Raw genomic sequence first — 18185 nt, forward strand, 5'->3', positions numbered from 1 at the left:
AAAGAGCTCTGAGAAAACATTTATTCTAACCAGGAATCTCTCTCATTTCTTCTCAGCACTTGCATCTAGTGGAACACTTCCTATAACCTCCCTTGATGCCAGTGGAAATCTGTTGTTTGCCAATGCAGCGAACCCAGGGGGTACTCCAAACATCGTGACAGGCCCTCTCTTTTTGAACCCACAAAACCTCTCCTTACTCACCAGCAACCCAGCCGTAAGCCTGATATCTGCTGCCGGGACAACTGGACATGCAGCGAGTCTCCAGATGGCCTCTATGTCAACTGATTCCAGCCAGAACTCTTCGTTCACTGTGACCTCAGCAGGTGGGGCCACCAACACCACCAAGGCCCAATGAGACGTACTCCCTAGAGTGGATCATTTAATCCAGTAATGGGATGTGTAGTTGGCTGCTTCCAGCAAAAGCAAAACTGATGTTTGCCTAATTTTTTTAACTTGCTTGTTTTTCAGGATTGTGTCACAAATGACAAAAAAAGACTTCTACCAAAAAGGAAACACGTGAATATTTATCGTTTCAGATGGTCGAAACAATATAGGAGTCATTAACAATGCATAGGCAAGGGTTCTGTCTCCTTTAGTATCTATTTTATTAGTTCTTTTTAATTGTGTGTTTATTTTAATTAGGTCTGTTGTACAGGCCTTTTTGTTTCATAAAGGTGTTTATATCATGTATAAATAGCATGGGTTTCTTTAACTGGTACAGTTTAGGCAGGCCTGTACTTGGGATGCTTGTGCATCTTTTTTTTTTCCCTGTGTATACTGTTAAGAAAATTACATTGGGTTTTATTTTTTTTTCTTCTTGTTAATGTCTCTTGAATTGTCTCCTTTCTTTAAAAAAAGGTTGTTCCTTGTCGGGTACACTGTAGATTTATGCACCGTTTGTATAAAGTGGTTTACTGTTGGTTATTTTTGTAGGAAAGATTCAAAGTTAGATGCTTTGAGCAAAAGTTCACAAACTGATGGTTTTAAAAACATTCTTGGTTTTTAAAATGGCTTAGTATGTCTGTCCTTCCTAAATGTAAGGGTTGGATATGTTAGCAAATGTCATACCATCAGCAATATTGATCCACACAGCCGAACAACTGGAAATGGAGAAGACTTTATTGTCAGTGGATCATGGGTATCTTGTGAAGCTTTTGTCTTTGCTCAGATACTGAAACCAGTTGAAACCATCATGGAATATGGTAGAGATGAGCAAACTACAAATACGCCAAATCAACCATAAAAACCAATGGGAAAAATTCATTATTTAGTTTCCCAAAACTGATCTATTTATAGAAACTAAATAATCTATGTTCCCATACAGCTTGATAACATATCTAATGTTGGCACAGTTTGGTGTTTGTTTATCTTTAAGGGAAAATAGGGTTGTTTTGAGACAAGAGGCTTACAGTATGCACAGTATGGCTTGAACCATTGCTGTAAGCATGTTAAAACCAAAAATTAAAGGACTGGAGTAGAGCATTGCAGTTCACATGGAATAAAAATGGTGCCTGTCATTTTCTGCAGTGGACTTGTAAGAGAGGAGCAAGGTTTACATTACAAGCCAGAATGATTGCTGTGGCCACATTGTCCAGCATTCCCAATTGGTTAATGAGCAACATGTTTAGTTACGCAGTACATGTGAACTTCCTGCTGAGTTACCCACGGGAAACGAATGTGAGGTTTAAATTTCTTTCGTTCAGTAGCACATGATATTTTCTGATAAACGCAGCTGATTCTTTAACAAATAATGTGCTTGAATCGAATAAGTGTTCATTCGGACATCCCTGAGCTCTGTTGCTGACTATTCGGTCATATTGCTGCACTGTGTGTGTACTAAGTAGGTACTTGAATTGATGTTATAATTGAAATTCACGTGGTTTAATGTTGTTCTTTATGCTAGTAACAATAACAGGGCACAATTAAACCAGTTTCTAATCTTAAAATTAATGACAGCCACCATTTTTTTTCCTTGTTAGTAACTACATTAATCTCCTTTTCAAGACACAAAATATGCAGTTCTGGTAGGGTTGCACTACCAAACTGCAAACAAAATGAATATGGCTGCCTACCAAATATGGACAGCTATTAAAAGCTTGAACCAAAGTCAGTTTTACCTAGCTGCTGTACCAATGACATTGTTTGCATGAGTGCAGTTAATAGGCATCAGTAATTTAGTTGCTCCTGTTCATAGAAGCTAAACAGTTACTATTTTATACTTTTTAATGTCATTTTTCAGGTAAAGGAATCTTCAAACATGAACTTTACAATTTTGCAGGATAGTAATCATTTTGTCAAGAGTCTGGTGCAACCAGTTTTCATTGGGCAATTCAAATTTACTGGATGGCTAAATGTAGACTGGTGTTAGTGATATAAAGGAAGTTAAAAATATTCCAAGTTGTACAAACCTTCAGAGTGTCTAACTGTACAAAACAGATCCTGTGACAGATTATACTGCTGCAGTACTTGCATCCTTCTAGTTTATGTACTCATGTACTATTTTCACTGGATATTCAATCAAATTTTAAAAGAATGTTGTTACTTTCCTAATAGTAGATTCTGGACTTTGGACTGATGGGAAATGTTTGGACCCCATGCACAAATGTAAACCAAAATCCTTTAGTCCTCCAAAGCAGGTATTTAACCAGGCCATTCTGTAATCCCAACGCCCACCCAAATCATACTTATGATACTTCTGCCCTCATTACAGTTTTCTGTCATTGCTCTACTATGCAATGAAGACCAGTTGCCTGCAGTCACATTGGTGGCAATAATAAAGTGCATTGCATGTGAGGAGCAGGGAAAAGATATCCCCACAATGCTGAGTGTCTGAATAAAGGTGAAGTGCTTTTCTAGAGATGAGACCTTCGCTTACTAATATACTTGCTTGGTAGCATGGCTCAAGTATTGAACTTCAATTGCTGAGCTAGCTTTTCATTTAGGGAATTACATATATAGCACTAGAAGGTAAATTGGCCAGGTGAGTTATAATACTTAACCCATGTTGATGTCAACCTAATGTATTTTGGAGCTTTTATTGCATGCCCTTTCATGTTAAACAGATGTGAATTAATGGATAAAACTGGTCATTGAATAGCAGAAAGCTTTCTGCGAATCCTTTTTTTGATCCTGATTTTTTCTGCTTGCTCCATAAATAGCAAATGTTCTAAAAGCAGCAAGAAGAAAAATAAGCATAAAGCTGAGATGACTGTTTCAAGTTTAAATGCAAGACAAAATTGAATGCTGGTCATTGACGGCGGTAGTGAAACAGAAGTTGAGGGAATGCTCCCATAGAAATTTTAAAATAATGCTTTATAGCTGACCTCAGACCACAGTTAATATTTAAATTTTGAACCTAACTGAGCTAGTTCTAATTCTTTGTTGTTTCTCTGAATAAGGAAACAGAAAATAAGTTGCAGTAAAGTTTTTAATTTTATATTCCTTAATGGATTAATGTTTTGCTACAGAGGTAGTCTTATATCACTGCATTAGTCCGTTGCAAAGAAAATCCTGCTTTTATTTGTGAGATGTAATTTGAGGTTGAAGCAATCAAACCAGGATTTTCTTCCAGGATTATGTTTTGCCCTTGTTAGAGCTGAGTAGTATCATTTGCACCAACTTGGCAAATGCTAATGGCTTATGAGACATTGAGTTATGCCAATAAAAATTGGTTGCGTTAGTAGGTTTTTGGAACTGAATGATACCTAGGTAAATATAAGGAATAGTTTTGATAAGCAAAATTAGTCATTTTAGTTACTTGGCAACAATTCAGAGCTCTTATGGTTGCAATGGTTACAATTCATGCTCTCAACTGATCAAAACTGCCATTTATGCCATTGTCCCATTTTGTCATCTTTCCATAAAATAAAGTCAGACACATACTGATTTAATCCATCAATCCACTTGAATCAAAGGTGACTATTGTTTTTCAGATCAGATAAAATTGGTAAAATACAAGTTGGTCATTAAGGTGGGACATACTTCATGATAAATGATAAACTGTCCATTTTAAAAATATTGAATTCTGGAAGTGCTCTTGCTAATAATTAATTAATTTACTCTTAATGGATGAATATTTTACCTATGTTTCTAAACTTATTATCTGTTTTTAAGAAAATTCTAAAATGTTGACTTAATCTTAATAACTTATTTGCCATATTTCTTAAAACAGAATTTTTTAAAGGTATTTTTGTTTTAAAAGCCTCAGATGCTAATAGATTAAATTTCAAACCTAAATATGTGAAATCCATGAACAAATGCGAGCAACATTTTGTGATTGAGGCATTTATATTATCAAATTCAAATGCATCTTGTTGGCTTTGAGACATTTGTTCAAATATTCCTCCTCCTCAAATAGTTGAGGGTTGTGAATTTCAGTACATTTCTTGAATGGAGTCTAAAACTGGTCCTCTGATGTGATTGTATATTGTCATTGAGGATGCACAAAAAGATAGTTTCTAAAATAAACTGGAACTAAGTGTGTCCATGTATCCATCTTCCACATCCTTGGAATATACCGTTTTATATGTTGTATAAATACTTGAATCTCAAAATTTTAATTACCCAGTATTGAATGCAATATGTGTATACATTTAGCATATTTTCAGTGCATGTATATGCTGTTCCCAGAATTTTAAGTAGCAAGCTTTTGACTTTGATCTTCAAAGGCTTAATCTTAACCAAATTTTTTGAGATGTGTAAATATTTATTGGTCTAAGCCAAATAATTTGTATGTATATTGGGCATACATCAACATTGCACCATTAGAATCCAAAGTAAATGTCTTAGTTTAGGCATCAGATTGGGCCATAGTTCCATAGTGAAAGTTTTATTGCCCAGTTGTGATACAAGAGCAATGTCACATTTTAACTGCTTGATCAGCTAAGGGCTAATAAATTTCTATAAGTTATTTTGGTTTAATGTTCTGTCATATGTTAATGTGTCTTTGTTCTAACGTAACTTTAGAATGGAATTAACAATTTGCATTGTTTGACAAATCAAGTGGTCATTTTTATTTTATGTTTGTTCCCTAACTTTAAATCCTCTTATTTGGCAATATGACCAGTTTGTGTCAGAAGATCACTTTGGAATATCTAAGGTATTTTTGTGCTAGAATTATCACAAACTGTCATGATAGGTGTCTTCAACCAGGTGAAAGCAGTCACAGTGTTCCTGTAAGGAGATGTGCCTTATCCAGTTCTCGAAATTGACTTAAGTGAAAGGAGCATGTATGCCTACATGCACTTTGATTTATAAACACTGTTTAGATCATGGTTTATCACATAGGAACTAGGAGCAGGAGTAGGTGATTCAAGCCTGCTCCACCATTCAGTATGATCATGGCTGATTTTATCTTGGCCTCAAATTCAGTTTCTGCCCACTCCCCATTACCTTTTAATGTGTTACTAATTAATAATCTAACCTATCTCCTCCTCAAATTTATTTAATGCCCTGGTGTCTAAGGCGCTCTGATGTCGTGATTTTGACAGACTGACAACCCTTTGAGAGAAATAATTCCTCCTCATCTTTGTTCTAAATCTGCCACCCCTTAGCCTGACTATGACCTCTCATTCTAGGTTACCCCATAAGGGAAAACATCCATTCTGCATCAACTTTGTCAATCCCCCTTAGCAACTTAAATACCTCAATTAGGTCTCCTCTCATTCTTCTAAACTCTAGTTGGTCTAGGACCAAACTGCTCAATCTTTCCTCATAAACCAAGCCTTTCATTTCTAGAATTAATCTGGTGAATCGTTTCATCTCTGGTAGTAATCTGGTGAACGTAACTCATTCAGTTTATAAACTCCTAATAGTCAAAATGAAAACTTACTTTAAGCAGATTTGTAATACTTCTGTGTAGTGTCTAATCTCTGTTTCACACTTCTATTTTCTACTCTAAAACTGATACCTCCACATTGCCCCCCCCTCAAAATACAAAAAAAGCAAACAAAAACATAAAATGCAAATTGACCGTGGAATTGGCAGTGCAGCTCTGTTGATGATTTAATTCCCTATTTGTGGCAATAGCTTACTTCTTCAGATATTAATAGCACTATTGTACCAAGAGCTACTGAATAATGCTTTGAAAATAATCAACCCTTTGCTAAAGACATAACTTATTTTATTAATGGTTATTTGGTAAAAACATTGTATAGGACCTGTATTGATTTGATGAGGTTCACTTCTGAGCACGGCATGTAGAAATTGTTCTACAATACTCCATAAAATTTGTAGTATCTTTCAGCAATGAAGGAAGCTGTTTGGCCTTTACTGTCTAGCTTGCTTCCATCATCTTTCAGGCATTATCTTCTAGATCATACTCTTGCATTAAAATAAAATTCTATTCCTCTCTGATTCTTTTGCCATTTATCTTAAATATCTTTTCCCAATTAGCAGTGATTTTCTTTCTTGGTATGTAACGCTGCTACTGGGATGATGAATCCCTGATTATCATAGATATAGTTATCATAGTAGATCAGGTTGAGCACCATATTGGGGAACCACATCTTGGGCTGAAAGGAGAAAATTGATATTCCACTTAAGTTGATTACAGTTGTGTTTTCTTTTGAGGTTTATGGAGCTGTCATGAGCTCCTTTCTAAGACTTCTACAGCATTGAGTGGATCCTGTTGAAGTAGTAGGGAGACCAAAAGTTAAAGAGAAATAATGTATTTTCCCCATTTTATGTGAACGAAATTGGGGGTGGGGGATCCCATCTGAACATACAATTATCCTCCTTAAATTTGTTAAATGAAAAAAAAAATGGCTTTACACTATTTGTGCAAACATTTTCATTGGCAAATGAGACAGATCTTGCACCCTGTAGGTAGAAAGTGAGCAAGCTTTTTTCAATCATTGCAATCTTTCCATTAAGAAATACCTCAGCATTGCATAGCATTTACAGGCTTGCTTTGCAACGCAAACACTATTCCTGGTGGATATGATTGTAGATTTAGAATGTAGATGTTGATTTTTGGGAGAAACTTTTACTTAAAAGAACATGCTCGCGGATTTAATTTCTCTCTTGAAAAGGTGATCTTGATAACTAAAGAAATCAATTACTCATGATTCTATTTGCCAAAGCAAATGCCTTCTTTTGCAACTCAATTAAAATGTGGCCTAAGTTTTAGCATGTGTCACCTCACTATTTTCAAGCTAGTTAAGATTTGTATCCTACATTTGTAAGCAGTACCATACTGTTCGTTTTCACCAGCCTTTTGATAGAAAGGGGTTAATTCACCAATGTCAGGGTGGGAGAGAATTCCACCATAGAAAGACGTTTCCTTAGGAAAAGGAAGAAGTGAACAAGTTTTGTCTATGTTTTAAATTGAATGTAGTGTTTGTCACATTAATAGTTGAGCAAGTTTTTAAACTTTGTATTATTATTGTTGATAGCAATGCTAAACAATTCAGGCTAGACCAAAAATATATGCTGCTCCTTGCACCTGCTTGACTGATCAACGAACAATTAAGTTGATATGTGGCTGCGGTTGCCTCCAGTCATTTAGTTTGTGCTTTAGAATAACAGAGGCTTAACAGTTTGACTGTCCCAGCTCTCATGTTTGTATACAGTTGATAGAATGAGAATTTTCAACAATTTGACAGTAATCCTGAGGTATCAAGGTGGATTGTGTCATATATTTGGATTCAGAAGTAGTCATTATTCACATATTTGGATTCAAAAGTTGCTATAAAGCATCGGTAACATGATTTAACTGATTTAAGGTAAAATTCTGTACTAGCAAATATTGGGGCTGTGCAATAATGTTCTTTTCATGTAGTGAAGATGGGTTGTCCATGTAGCTGACTATTTTAAGTCGCTGAAGTGGCAACTGTGTCAATCTAATCTTTAATATATAAGTTTCAGCCAATAACTATTGTCAATAAATGTTTTAGCTACATGATTTATTGGTCAAATTAATAATAGTTAACTCTATACTTTCCTGCCTTTTGCCAGTTTCTTTTTATGTTTCATGCAATATAGCACATCCTGCTATGAAAACTGTTTGATTGCAGTTTGAAACAGCTGGCCTTTTGAGTTTGGTTTGCTTTTCAAAAAGCTATTCAATTTCTGTATTTATCTCTCTCTTTGTTTTCTCTTTTTGATTTGTGGTTTTATATTCTAGCAGAGTGAAAAAAAAATGCATTATATTGCACACCCTTAAATATTATCATTTATTGTGCTACCATCCAAAAGTAAATGGCTACTAAGTGTTTTTTGCCAATTATGACACAAGTAGAGGTTTAATATATATAATATCCAAAGTTATTGCGAAACTGGGTAGTGCTGTGGGCAGTTAAAAATCCTAGGGCTACAGTGGTTTTGCTGAAGAACTACGTTTGAGCTTTGCATAACAAATGTCTTTCTGGTGTCATTACATAAAGCTGTAGTCTGGTATTGATGCTAGTCTGTGACAGTTGGGCATTGGTGATGTTTGCTCTGCTTTTTGTATTAGAAATTTAAAGTTGTACCAAGATTGGGCATTATAAAACTCCAGTTTAAAATTGTGTCAGGATATTTGATCGCTTAACTTGCCACACCAAACAAAGTAACTTGTGAGTTTTGTTTCCTAAAGTATTCAATTCTTTTTGCTACAGTTTCAGCTTGTTTGTGTTATAGTAATACTTACAAACCATAAATAATTAATGGTAAGTTAAAAGGATTACTTAGGAAAGTCACAGTATCCTGTAGTATGGAGATCAGCAAAAGGTTTGTAATATTGTTTGCTGAATGTTTCCAACATTTTCTGGTCTTATACCACTTGAAATAGCTTCCAAACAACTAGTAAAATATCACTTTTTTCTCCAGCTCTCCATCTTTCAAAAGGAAATTTAAAGTATTCCAAAGCTTTCGGTCATCCCTGGTACAGTATTAAAAATGTTACTCAGCTTTTGATACTGTATTCATTTGAAGTGCCTGATGAAAGTGTTGCAGCTGACTCTGATCTGAAGAAGCTAGTGATATCTGACCAATTTTTGCTTTATTATGCTTTCTTTGATATACTCCTAAAATAGTAACTATAATTCACTAGAGGAGCAGAAAAAGTTGCTTGACCCTTCTGTCAAACACTCCAGAAATTCTCTGATCAATCCATTTCCTTTTTGCTATAAGCTGAACAGCTTTTCATTTTCTCTGCATTTCCTGTGCAGTGAGATCTGATCTGTACATTGCAATTTGCTTTTATTTAAACTGTCTCCACAATTATATATGGTAACAATTTATAATTAGTCAAACTTTTCAATTTTTGATAGGCAGAATATGCATGTAAACTGGTGATACTGATGATTTATGTATAAACAAGAGTTGTTCACTTCGCTCCATGGTGAATTCACATCTGCTGTTACTCATCATTTTTCATCTAGAAGTTCTCAAAGAAAGCAAAATAAAATTGTTAGCTTTTAGTTGGTAGATACACACAGCTACGTCACTGATATTAAATTCCTTACTTTGAAATGATAAGGAAAGGCATGAAAACCAATTGGTGGTTCAGTTATTAATTGTTGAAATATTCAATTGGAATTATTATACTAGGAACAAACTAAATTAAGGATTCTGAAAGAACCAATGTTCGGTTACCTTGAGGTTTATAAATACAAAAACAAAAATTTTACAACAAGTCTGCCCTGATGGATTTTGCAGGTAGGATTGATTCTCATTTTAGTGGCTGGTTTTGTAAAGAGCTACATACTCTTAGAGAATGATGTAAAATAGAAGTCTTAATGCATCCATTCCAGTTATACAAGAAGAGCACTTGGAACAAAGTATGGGTCAGTTTGTATAGTAAATTAATAAATGAAGGAATTCTGAGGAAGAAAATGAAATTCTGTTAGATTTATTCCCACAGTTGTTATGAATACCAGACAGGTTTCTGTACTTAACTTTGATCTTTATAGTAACCTCTTTAAAATACTATATATAACAGCCTCCATATATATTGTGAAAGCATCACATCTGTAATAGGACAATCATACAGTTAGTTACTTTTGTAAGGTGCATTTGAGATTTTGTTGCAGTCTTAGTCTGAATCAGAAATTGCTGATAAATGAATGGGTTTTGTTTTACTGTTCTACTAATTATTAAGATTAACCATTCTAATTATGGTAGAATAGCAACCTAGCTGCAATAGAAATTAATTTCCTGGGGAAAGAAATTTGATACCGATAGGAAAAATGACCCATTGTATTCCATTATATTTTGTTTATCAGTTGATTCGGATACCTTTAAAAATATCATAATGGCTAACCAAAAACCACTAATATCTTGATTTGCTGTTCCCAAATAGAAGTTTAGAGACTTAAGTGTCTGTGACTGCGCCAGCTATCCTAGGAATTGCCCTGTCCAGTGCAATGGTGAGTTTTGAAATTGCATCATTTCCAATTACATCACCAGTGCCGCAACGCATTATACAATTGTTTTTGTTACTGAGCTACAAGGAGGACGGAAAATATATCGTGTCTGGTAGCCCATTTACTTGAGCATAGTACAGATTTAAATGGAAATGCTTCAGGTTTGCATTTGTCTACTCACATGGTGTGATTATTTCATTTTCTTCCTCAGTTGCTTAAATGGTGCTGTCACCATTTGTTCTGTGTACAGGAGCTGTTGTATACCTCATTTCTAACTCATGACTGAGTAACTCGCTTTAATCTCCCCCCTCAGAGTGGCTGAACCTGCTACTGATTGTATACTTAAACTGTATACTTAAAAAGAAATCTGGCATGTATTAGCACTAGCACAGCAGGAGAATAACGGCAGTCAGAATTGGCAAATAAAGTTAAAGTAGGCATTGAGGTATTGCAATCCTTTAACCTTTCCATTATGTCTTTAACTGTTTTATTAGCTGTTAATTCCGTCCAATCTTTCTTCCAAATATTTTTAGATGAACTGTTGTCGCCCTAGCCACGCTTAATGGTGTGTAGGCAACTAAGTGGTTTTTGAACTAGATACATCCGGCAGTTCATGCTCTGTTATGGTGCATCATGAGCAGCTTGTTGGGCTGACTCTCAGCTCCTTAATTGGAGAACTGGTTAGACATGATGGCAGGCGACCTCACCATTCTTAGTGGATGTGTGTATTTAATTAGTTGCAAACCTAGTTTTTCATGACTGAAAAAACTGTTGTCTCTTCTGACTGGGATAGACTAATGAACACTAGCGAAGTGACTTTATGCTGAAATAATTTAGCAAATTCTGAATACTATATGTAGCCTCTTTTCCAATTGCTTAAGACCACACTTATTAATTATAAAACTTACATTTTATGTACTTTAAAAAATCAAGCCTAATTTCTGAGTGATTTTCAGTCAAAAATAAAGACGTGTTACATTGTAATAATTCTTCTCCTTGGCTGCATCTGTCAGCTATTCTGAGGTTCAAACAAATGAATGCACAATAGTGCTCAAAGCCAAATATTGGTTGAATAACAAGGGGCTGTTCAGTTTTGACAATCTCGTATCAGATTAAGTAATGGTTTTTGTCCATCATTAAAAATACCCTGAGAATGACGCTCGCTGTCTGAATGTAAGTGTTAGTGATGGTCATTCCTGCCATGCTCAATGCTTTTATTACATGCCAGCAACCTTTCATTGTGCTGATAAAACCAAAGACTTACTAATGATTGTATGACTTAAATTTTTAAATGTCTTCAGTCCTAAACTAATCTTATTTCAAAAGTATGAGTTGCTTACAGTGACAAAAGAATTGCATAAAGCAAAATAAATCTGCTTCATTCCATCTATTAAACAGTAGACAGCCTGCTAAAAGTGGAGCACATGTGCTATTTGATTGGTTAAAGGACTGGAGACTCCTGTGGTAGGGTTGGCTCTTCTGAGGGGCATTTATCCCTTTGGGCTGGGTGATCTGAATTAATACACACTGAGGTGCTCTTCCGAACTGACTGTAACTGGCTGGACGCTGCCGTTTCATTTTGCAAAAGAAAAATGAGACTAAAAAATATGTAGCTTGCTTACAAAGGTTTCATATCCTTTTCGTAATACCACTGTGCAACTATGCATTGTATTCCTCAACCTTGTGATAGGTAGAGACTCAGTACTTTTTTGTGTAGAGAAAGGTAGATTTCTTTGTGTTCAGTGATATTTTTTGAGTACTAACTGGGGGTTGTAGGATCATACAAGCTCTATCCCAAAGCGAAATACAAATGTTAACATTCGCCTAATGCAGATACCAAAGATTTGTTTCTTCTTTGCAACCTTAATTGTGTATTAAATGCAATTACCCAGCAGGCATTAGTCTAACCTCAGTAATCCCAAAGCTTAGATGTATATTTTGGTATATTTCTGGGATAAAGGTTTTTTTTTTTTGTCAAATTCTTGTTCGTTTCAGTGTATTGCTCTTAAGTCATGGCATGAGATTTTAAAAAAATCGTCTTTCTTGGTAGTTTAAGATATAGTATTTTTGTATGTTTTGGGTGTGTCTTTGTGTGTGAGAACATAATTGTTTTTCACTGCCTAGTTGTTCATAGTTTTAAAAGTGTACATATTATCCAATTTTGGACGTCCGCAGGCTTGTATTCTTTAGATGTATTATTTATTGGAAGATTTTTAAAAACAAAGTTTTTCAATAGACAGTATTCCTTTCTTATATAAAAAATATCTACATGATAACCTTCAAAAGTTAAATCATTTTTTGAAATTATACCTTCATCATTCACAATAAAGTAATTCAATTTGGTGTAATTTTTTCATTAGGAATGCAAAATTTCCATCCAGATCAACCAACATTAAAGATGGTACAGCCTATTGTTGATGTATATTAAATCTAAAATTGTCAAAATAAAGTGTTGTACTTTGCTTTTTCCAACATTTTATTAGTTATTTTCATTCAGGGTGTTCCATCCTTCCTTCTCATTCTCTGGTTTGGCTTGCCAATGAGCTTCCTTTAAAGAGAAATGTAAACTATTAACACTCATGTTCAGTGCAGGACTGACAAGAAAGTTTAGATAAATATTTAATTTGCTAATTCCACGTGACCACATGATGAATGTAAACGTTCCTGAGAATGAATCTAATGGTTTTATCTAATCATATTTGAACTTAGTTAAATCAGGAATTATGGAAACAATAGCAAAAGACTACTTTTTTGGCCTAAAATGATATGTAGATATGAGCTTTGCTGGTCTTCTACATGTGTTCTGTAGATGAATCTTGTATATGACCAAGAAAAAAGGGATACTGTTGCCGATGAATAAATTTCATGATTTATTAATTCATTATGAATGAAAATGTGAAACAACTCAGCGGTTGTAACTGTAACGTTTTCAATTGCGTTAAACTATCCCCACTTGTGCATGGTATACTTCTTGTACAATAAGACTGCAGCACAGGTAACCTGCGGACGTCCCTCTATCCAGTGCACCTTAATGCAGTACCACAGTTGAGTGTGTTCACATATACCCTGATGATAATTTTATGTATAAACTTCTGAAAGAATACAAATGTCGGACCTTTTGCCAGTGCAAATATTCCAAAAAAATCTATAGCTAATGTGAATTGATATGATCCTGTACTACTTGCTGTCATTTCTCAGTGAAACTTAGATAACCAGATTTGTTACAAAATGCCCGAAACAAAAATTCAGTTGACAGCAAATCTAAAGCTGAAGTAAACTTCCAACATGAAATCCTGAAGTGTTTGTTGCTGTGGGGCAAGATACAGTTCTCCTAAAATAAATTCTGAAAATTTCAGCAGTAACAGGAGAATACTGTCATAAGAGAAATCTAATTGGCACTCAATTCATCAATACAGTTTACATAAACAATTGTTGTTACAAACCCTGTTTGTCACGTTTTCAAGTCTTTTTCAGGAACTTGAATAAAAGTTTTTTTTTTAAAAGAACAGAAATTGTGAAGCTTTAATATTTGATTAAAGGAAGAGATGGTGCAGGATATTGCAAAAAAAAATGTTTAATCTTGTGGAAGATTTTGTACTTGCTTTCCAGTTTCCCAGATTTATTAATAATAATTGTGCAATTCTAATAATGTCTGTTTAATTATCAAACGATTGCACTGAATTTGGTCCGTAGAGATTTGCATCAGTCTAAAACAAATTCAGTACTTGGTAATAAAGATAACTTCTTGTGATGTTTGTCTGGATGCATGGCTTCAGATTTTTCAGAAAACATCAAAATCTTGATCTGTGACTGGAAACATCTAACATTGATGAACTGAAAGTGAAATTGCAACTAATTTGCATTGCTTCCCATGAAAACCATGAAACCCCATTATCCCCATTTAAGATTCTCCACCTGAATATGGGAAACTGTTGGTGCTGAGTCACCTAGAAAGAACTGACCACACCATAATAATCTTGGAGATTTTTTTTTCATCAACCTGACACAGAATTGATATTACGTAGCTCTGAAGCGAATAAGACTTGAACCTAGACCGCCTGCCCCAGAGGTAGGGATATTACGACTGCACCACAAGGGTCCAAGTTTGCAACCTTGCATCCTGCTTGTAAATTTCAGAATACTTTATGAAGACCCCCATAATGCTCATTTACTATTTTGCAAAAATTAGCAGTTCTTGCTAAAATAGTGTAAGTGAATTGGAGAGTTTATTGTAAAAGTGAATGGCAAGGCAAGGCATAAAAGAAATTAACCTATTTAGCAGAGTAAAAGCATTACCGTAGGCCTTGTAAAGAGATCTAGTTCCACCATTTACTAAAATGATGTGCAAGTAGGGTTTTACTTAATAGCCATTAAGTATTAGCTTATTGGTTTAACTGTTTCCTTGTTTAACATTATGCAAGATAGTCATGTAAATGAGCTGGTCAAAATTTTAGTTTTTGATTGCTAGGTCTTCATAAATTCCTGCCCGTATTGACACTTGGCAGTCATCAACAATTTTGTTTGTCCAGAAAATGTTTTCTGATACTTTATGACAATCAGGATCTCCCTTGTTTCCTCTTCACCTGGAATGTCTGCCCCATTGAGTATATGTTGATATGGTATAAAAATGTTCATCCTCTGAATAATTTGATTATACCAACTATCTTCAATAATCATCCTAAAGCACTGATCTAAATACTTTTCCATCCAGTTGTAGGATTTCTTCACTGTTTTTGTGAAGTAATCTTCAAGGGAAATAGTTTTTTTAAATAGGAAAAGTAAGTACAGTTATCAAGTTCTCTTGTTATTACCAGCAATTTTAAAATAATCCGAAGGGAATAATTCTAGCAGGATACATGGTGTTAAAATGGACCACTGGTAATTTAATGAATCATTAAAAATTGTTTAAAAGGTCTAGTGTACAACTGTAACAACTAGCTTCTTTAACATAGTTTCTAAGAAAAAAAAATTACCAAGGTAAAAATAGGTGGTAAAATTTGCACACCTAGCCCTAATGTATATATGAAAAAGCAAATTGCCTTACCGTTGATTTTCCCCTTTGCTGCCTCTAGATGTCTATCAGTATCAGCTGGCTAATAGAAAATTTTCAAGTAGACAGTTAATCACCAAGGTCTAGATTCAAGAATATCAGTAATGCCTAATATATTTTAGGTAGCTATTGTGATCATATTTTATTTGGTCAATTCACCACTATTTAAATTGGCTAAGAAAGAAATTTCAGTAGGAATAATAAATGTAGTGTGAATATGAAAGATGCAAAATTAGGAACAATTTTACATAACCATTTTGCCACATTTGAATCAACAAGACCCATGCATATTTTTTAATCCTGACTCATAGTGGGATTCAGAATTGTTACATCACAGGTTGGTATGTTTTTATTACTAATGCACCAGTTTCAGTTCAATCAACAGCTAACTGTGTGACATTTTACTGTGAATGTTTTTATACACTAAGTAGCATAATCCTTTTGAACAGTGGTAATGGAAAATTTAAAATGGTTCTAGCCTTATGGTTCGAAGCAGGAATACAACATTATGTTGTACAAAATATTTTTGAGGATAAACTGGTGTGAATACATACGTCATTGTAATTTTCTACTGACACATTGCAACAGTAAGGCATTATTGTTAAGCATTGATTTGTATATTGCTGTGTACTGGTATAATTTTATGAACGTACAATGTACAGTATCATTTCTGGCTCATGATAAACTCGGTTAGAAGTTCAAAGAGTAACGTTTGGGACACTGTAAGAACTAACCTGTCAGGATATTAAATTTTACGCTTTGACAAATTTAGTTACTTGATTTTTTTTTTGGTGTTTTTATTTCTTTCTGGTCCTACATATTATTCCGTGTTTAGCCTTAGGTTTTCTCAATACATCATTTGTGATTTGCATGGGTACACATTTGTAGATCTTTTCAGTTGTATATTTTTTAATTGTATATTCAATTTTCTAAAACATTTGTATACATTTAACTGGAAGTCACTAAATCGAATCTTGATGATTTAAGGGGCCTTTAGTGTACTACTGATGACTTTAGAAAAGTATTTATGACAAATTTTGTTGTGAATTTCTGGGAAATTACTTAATCTTTAAGGGGTTGAACATTTTGAACAATGCCTGAACCAACAACAGTATTTGGATTTGGCGTCAGCTATGAATCAATTGATTGTCTTTTTGTAAGGCATCAGCAATAGCTCATTTCTTCCAACGCTTAAACATTTAGTTATTAAATATGATATAATATCACTATGCAGAGATTAATTTAACATTCAGTACCCCATTGGAAAGTAATGAAAATAATACCATTAACTCCAGATAGTTTGACAACTAATTTAGGTGCCTAAGAATGTTTAATTCAGCTTTTACAGATTTTACTTTTTCAGCTTATTATTTTTCAGATTCCTATCTATGTTCTCCTCTGGTCAGTTAACTAAATATCTGATTGTTGGGAATGATCCTGCTTCCCTAACTGTAAAATGCTTTATTTAGTAAATTGGTTCATCAAATGTAGATAAATCATCACGCAACATATAGGTGAAAGTTTGAACTGGAACTAGGAAACTGTTTTGGATATTTCAACTCAGGAGCCAGAAAAACAAACTGGTCTAAATTAGCGGGTAATACCTATAACTGAAGACAATTTTCCATCCTTCACAACCAAGATGTGACAATAACTTGCTTTGAAATTTTAAGATTTTTTAAGAAAAGACTGATTTAGATTATTGCACATATTTCTGATTTTACATGATACTGCCTGGTTTTAAGGTCATGTTAAATGGCTACTAGTCTGGTCTGCTGTACATGCGATAAATATTTGAGCTTTAAGATGTTAATTTATTTCCTACCCCTTTAATTTAAAAATATCTATTCAAACAAGAACCTATTTTTCTAATTTATTATGAAACCGGATACAGAGCGATAGGTGTTCATGATGAACTGCTCAATTGTATTAGAAATGCAAAATTTAACAATATTGCTTCTGTCTGCATTAAGGTACTCTTTGGTTTTTAACTTCCCTTTTCAAAATCTGTTCCATTGTATAGTGAGTAATTACAGATAAAGCTGTCTTCGATAACTGCCATGAAAGATTTCCATTGCAGCTAGATTTTTTTGTATTGTAATGTGGTCATTTTATCTAATCATTTTGTATTCATTTTTGTAATGGCGTCTCGGTTCATTAAAAATGACTTAAGTACTGATGGGAAACTTAATTATTCCTCCTTACCTTTGTGCAGTTCATTTTTTGAAGAACCATTAATAGCTAATCTTAAACAGTCTGTTAATCATCTAGGAGAAAGATGTATCTCCAGGCTTTTGAATTTAACTTTTAAAATAAAGTATAAATAGCACTAAAACTTATTTATTTTTACCAGAACAGCACTATCTACAACAATCCCAATGACATACATCAAATAGATAAATACAGTAGTCAGCATGGGCAATGCTTCTCTTCTTTCACATTGAATGCCATAATGTTCCCAAAATGATCATCATATACTCATTTCTGAATGTGCAGGGGACCATTGGTGGCTATCCTTTTTAAACAGAAGCACTTCGAAAGATGTGAATCTGGCAAGGATACCAATTGTGTGCAGCATCTAGGCTGTGTAGTCTGCTGGGTATTAATCTATATTCAGTATCTTGTACAGTTGTGTGGCAGGACATTGATGAAATTTTAATTCAACAACATGTAGAATCAAAAACTAGCCTAAAGGTGAACATGTAATCAGTGTGATTTATCATAAAACCCATTTGGTTCCCTAATGTCTGACAGGGAAGGAAATCTTTGCCTGGACTGGCCAGCAGGTA

The 18185-nt window shown here is 34.3% G+C and overlaps 1 protein-coding gene across 1 annotated transcript in view; it reads left to right on the top strand.

Moving 5' to 3' along the window:
- The window catches only part of pou2f1b (POU class 2 homeobox 1b), a 134561-nt gene extending 118394 nt beyond the window's left edge, over positions 1-16167 (top strand). Inside the window, exon 12 of the mRNA XM_048603084.1 lies at positions 57-16167. Within this exon, the coding sequence (XP_048459041.1) occupies positions 57-355 (299 nt within the window). The 3' untranslated portion in view covers positions 356-16167. The remainder of the gene's footprint in view (positions 1-56) is intronic.
- The last annotated feature ends 2018 nt before the right edge of the window (positions 16168-18185 follow it).

This window comes from Rhincodon typus, chromosome 11, assembly GCF_021869965.1.
Source record: "Rhincodon typus isolate 14 chromosome 11, sRhiTyp1.1, whole genome shotgun sequence".
Lineage (NCBI taxonomy): Eukaryota > Metazoa > Chordata > Chondrichthyes > Orectolobiformes > Rhincodontidae > Rhincodon > Rhincodon typus.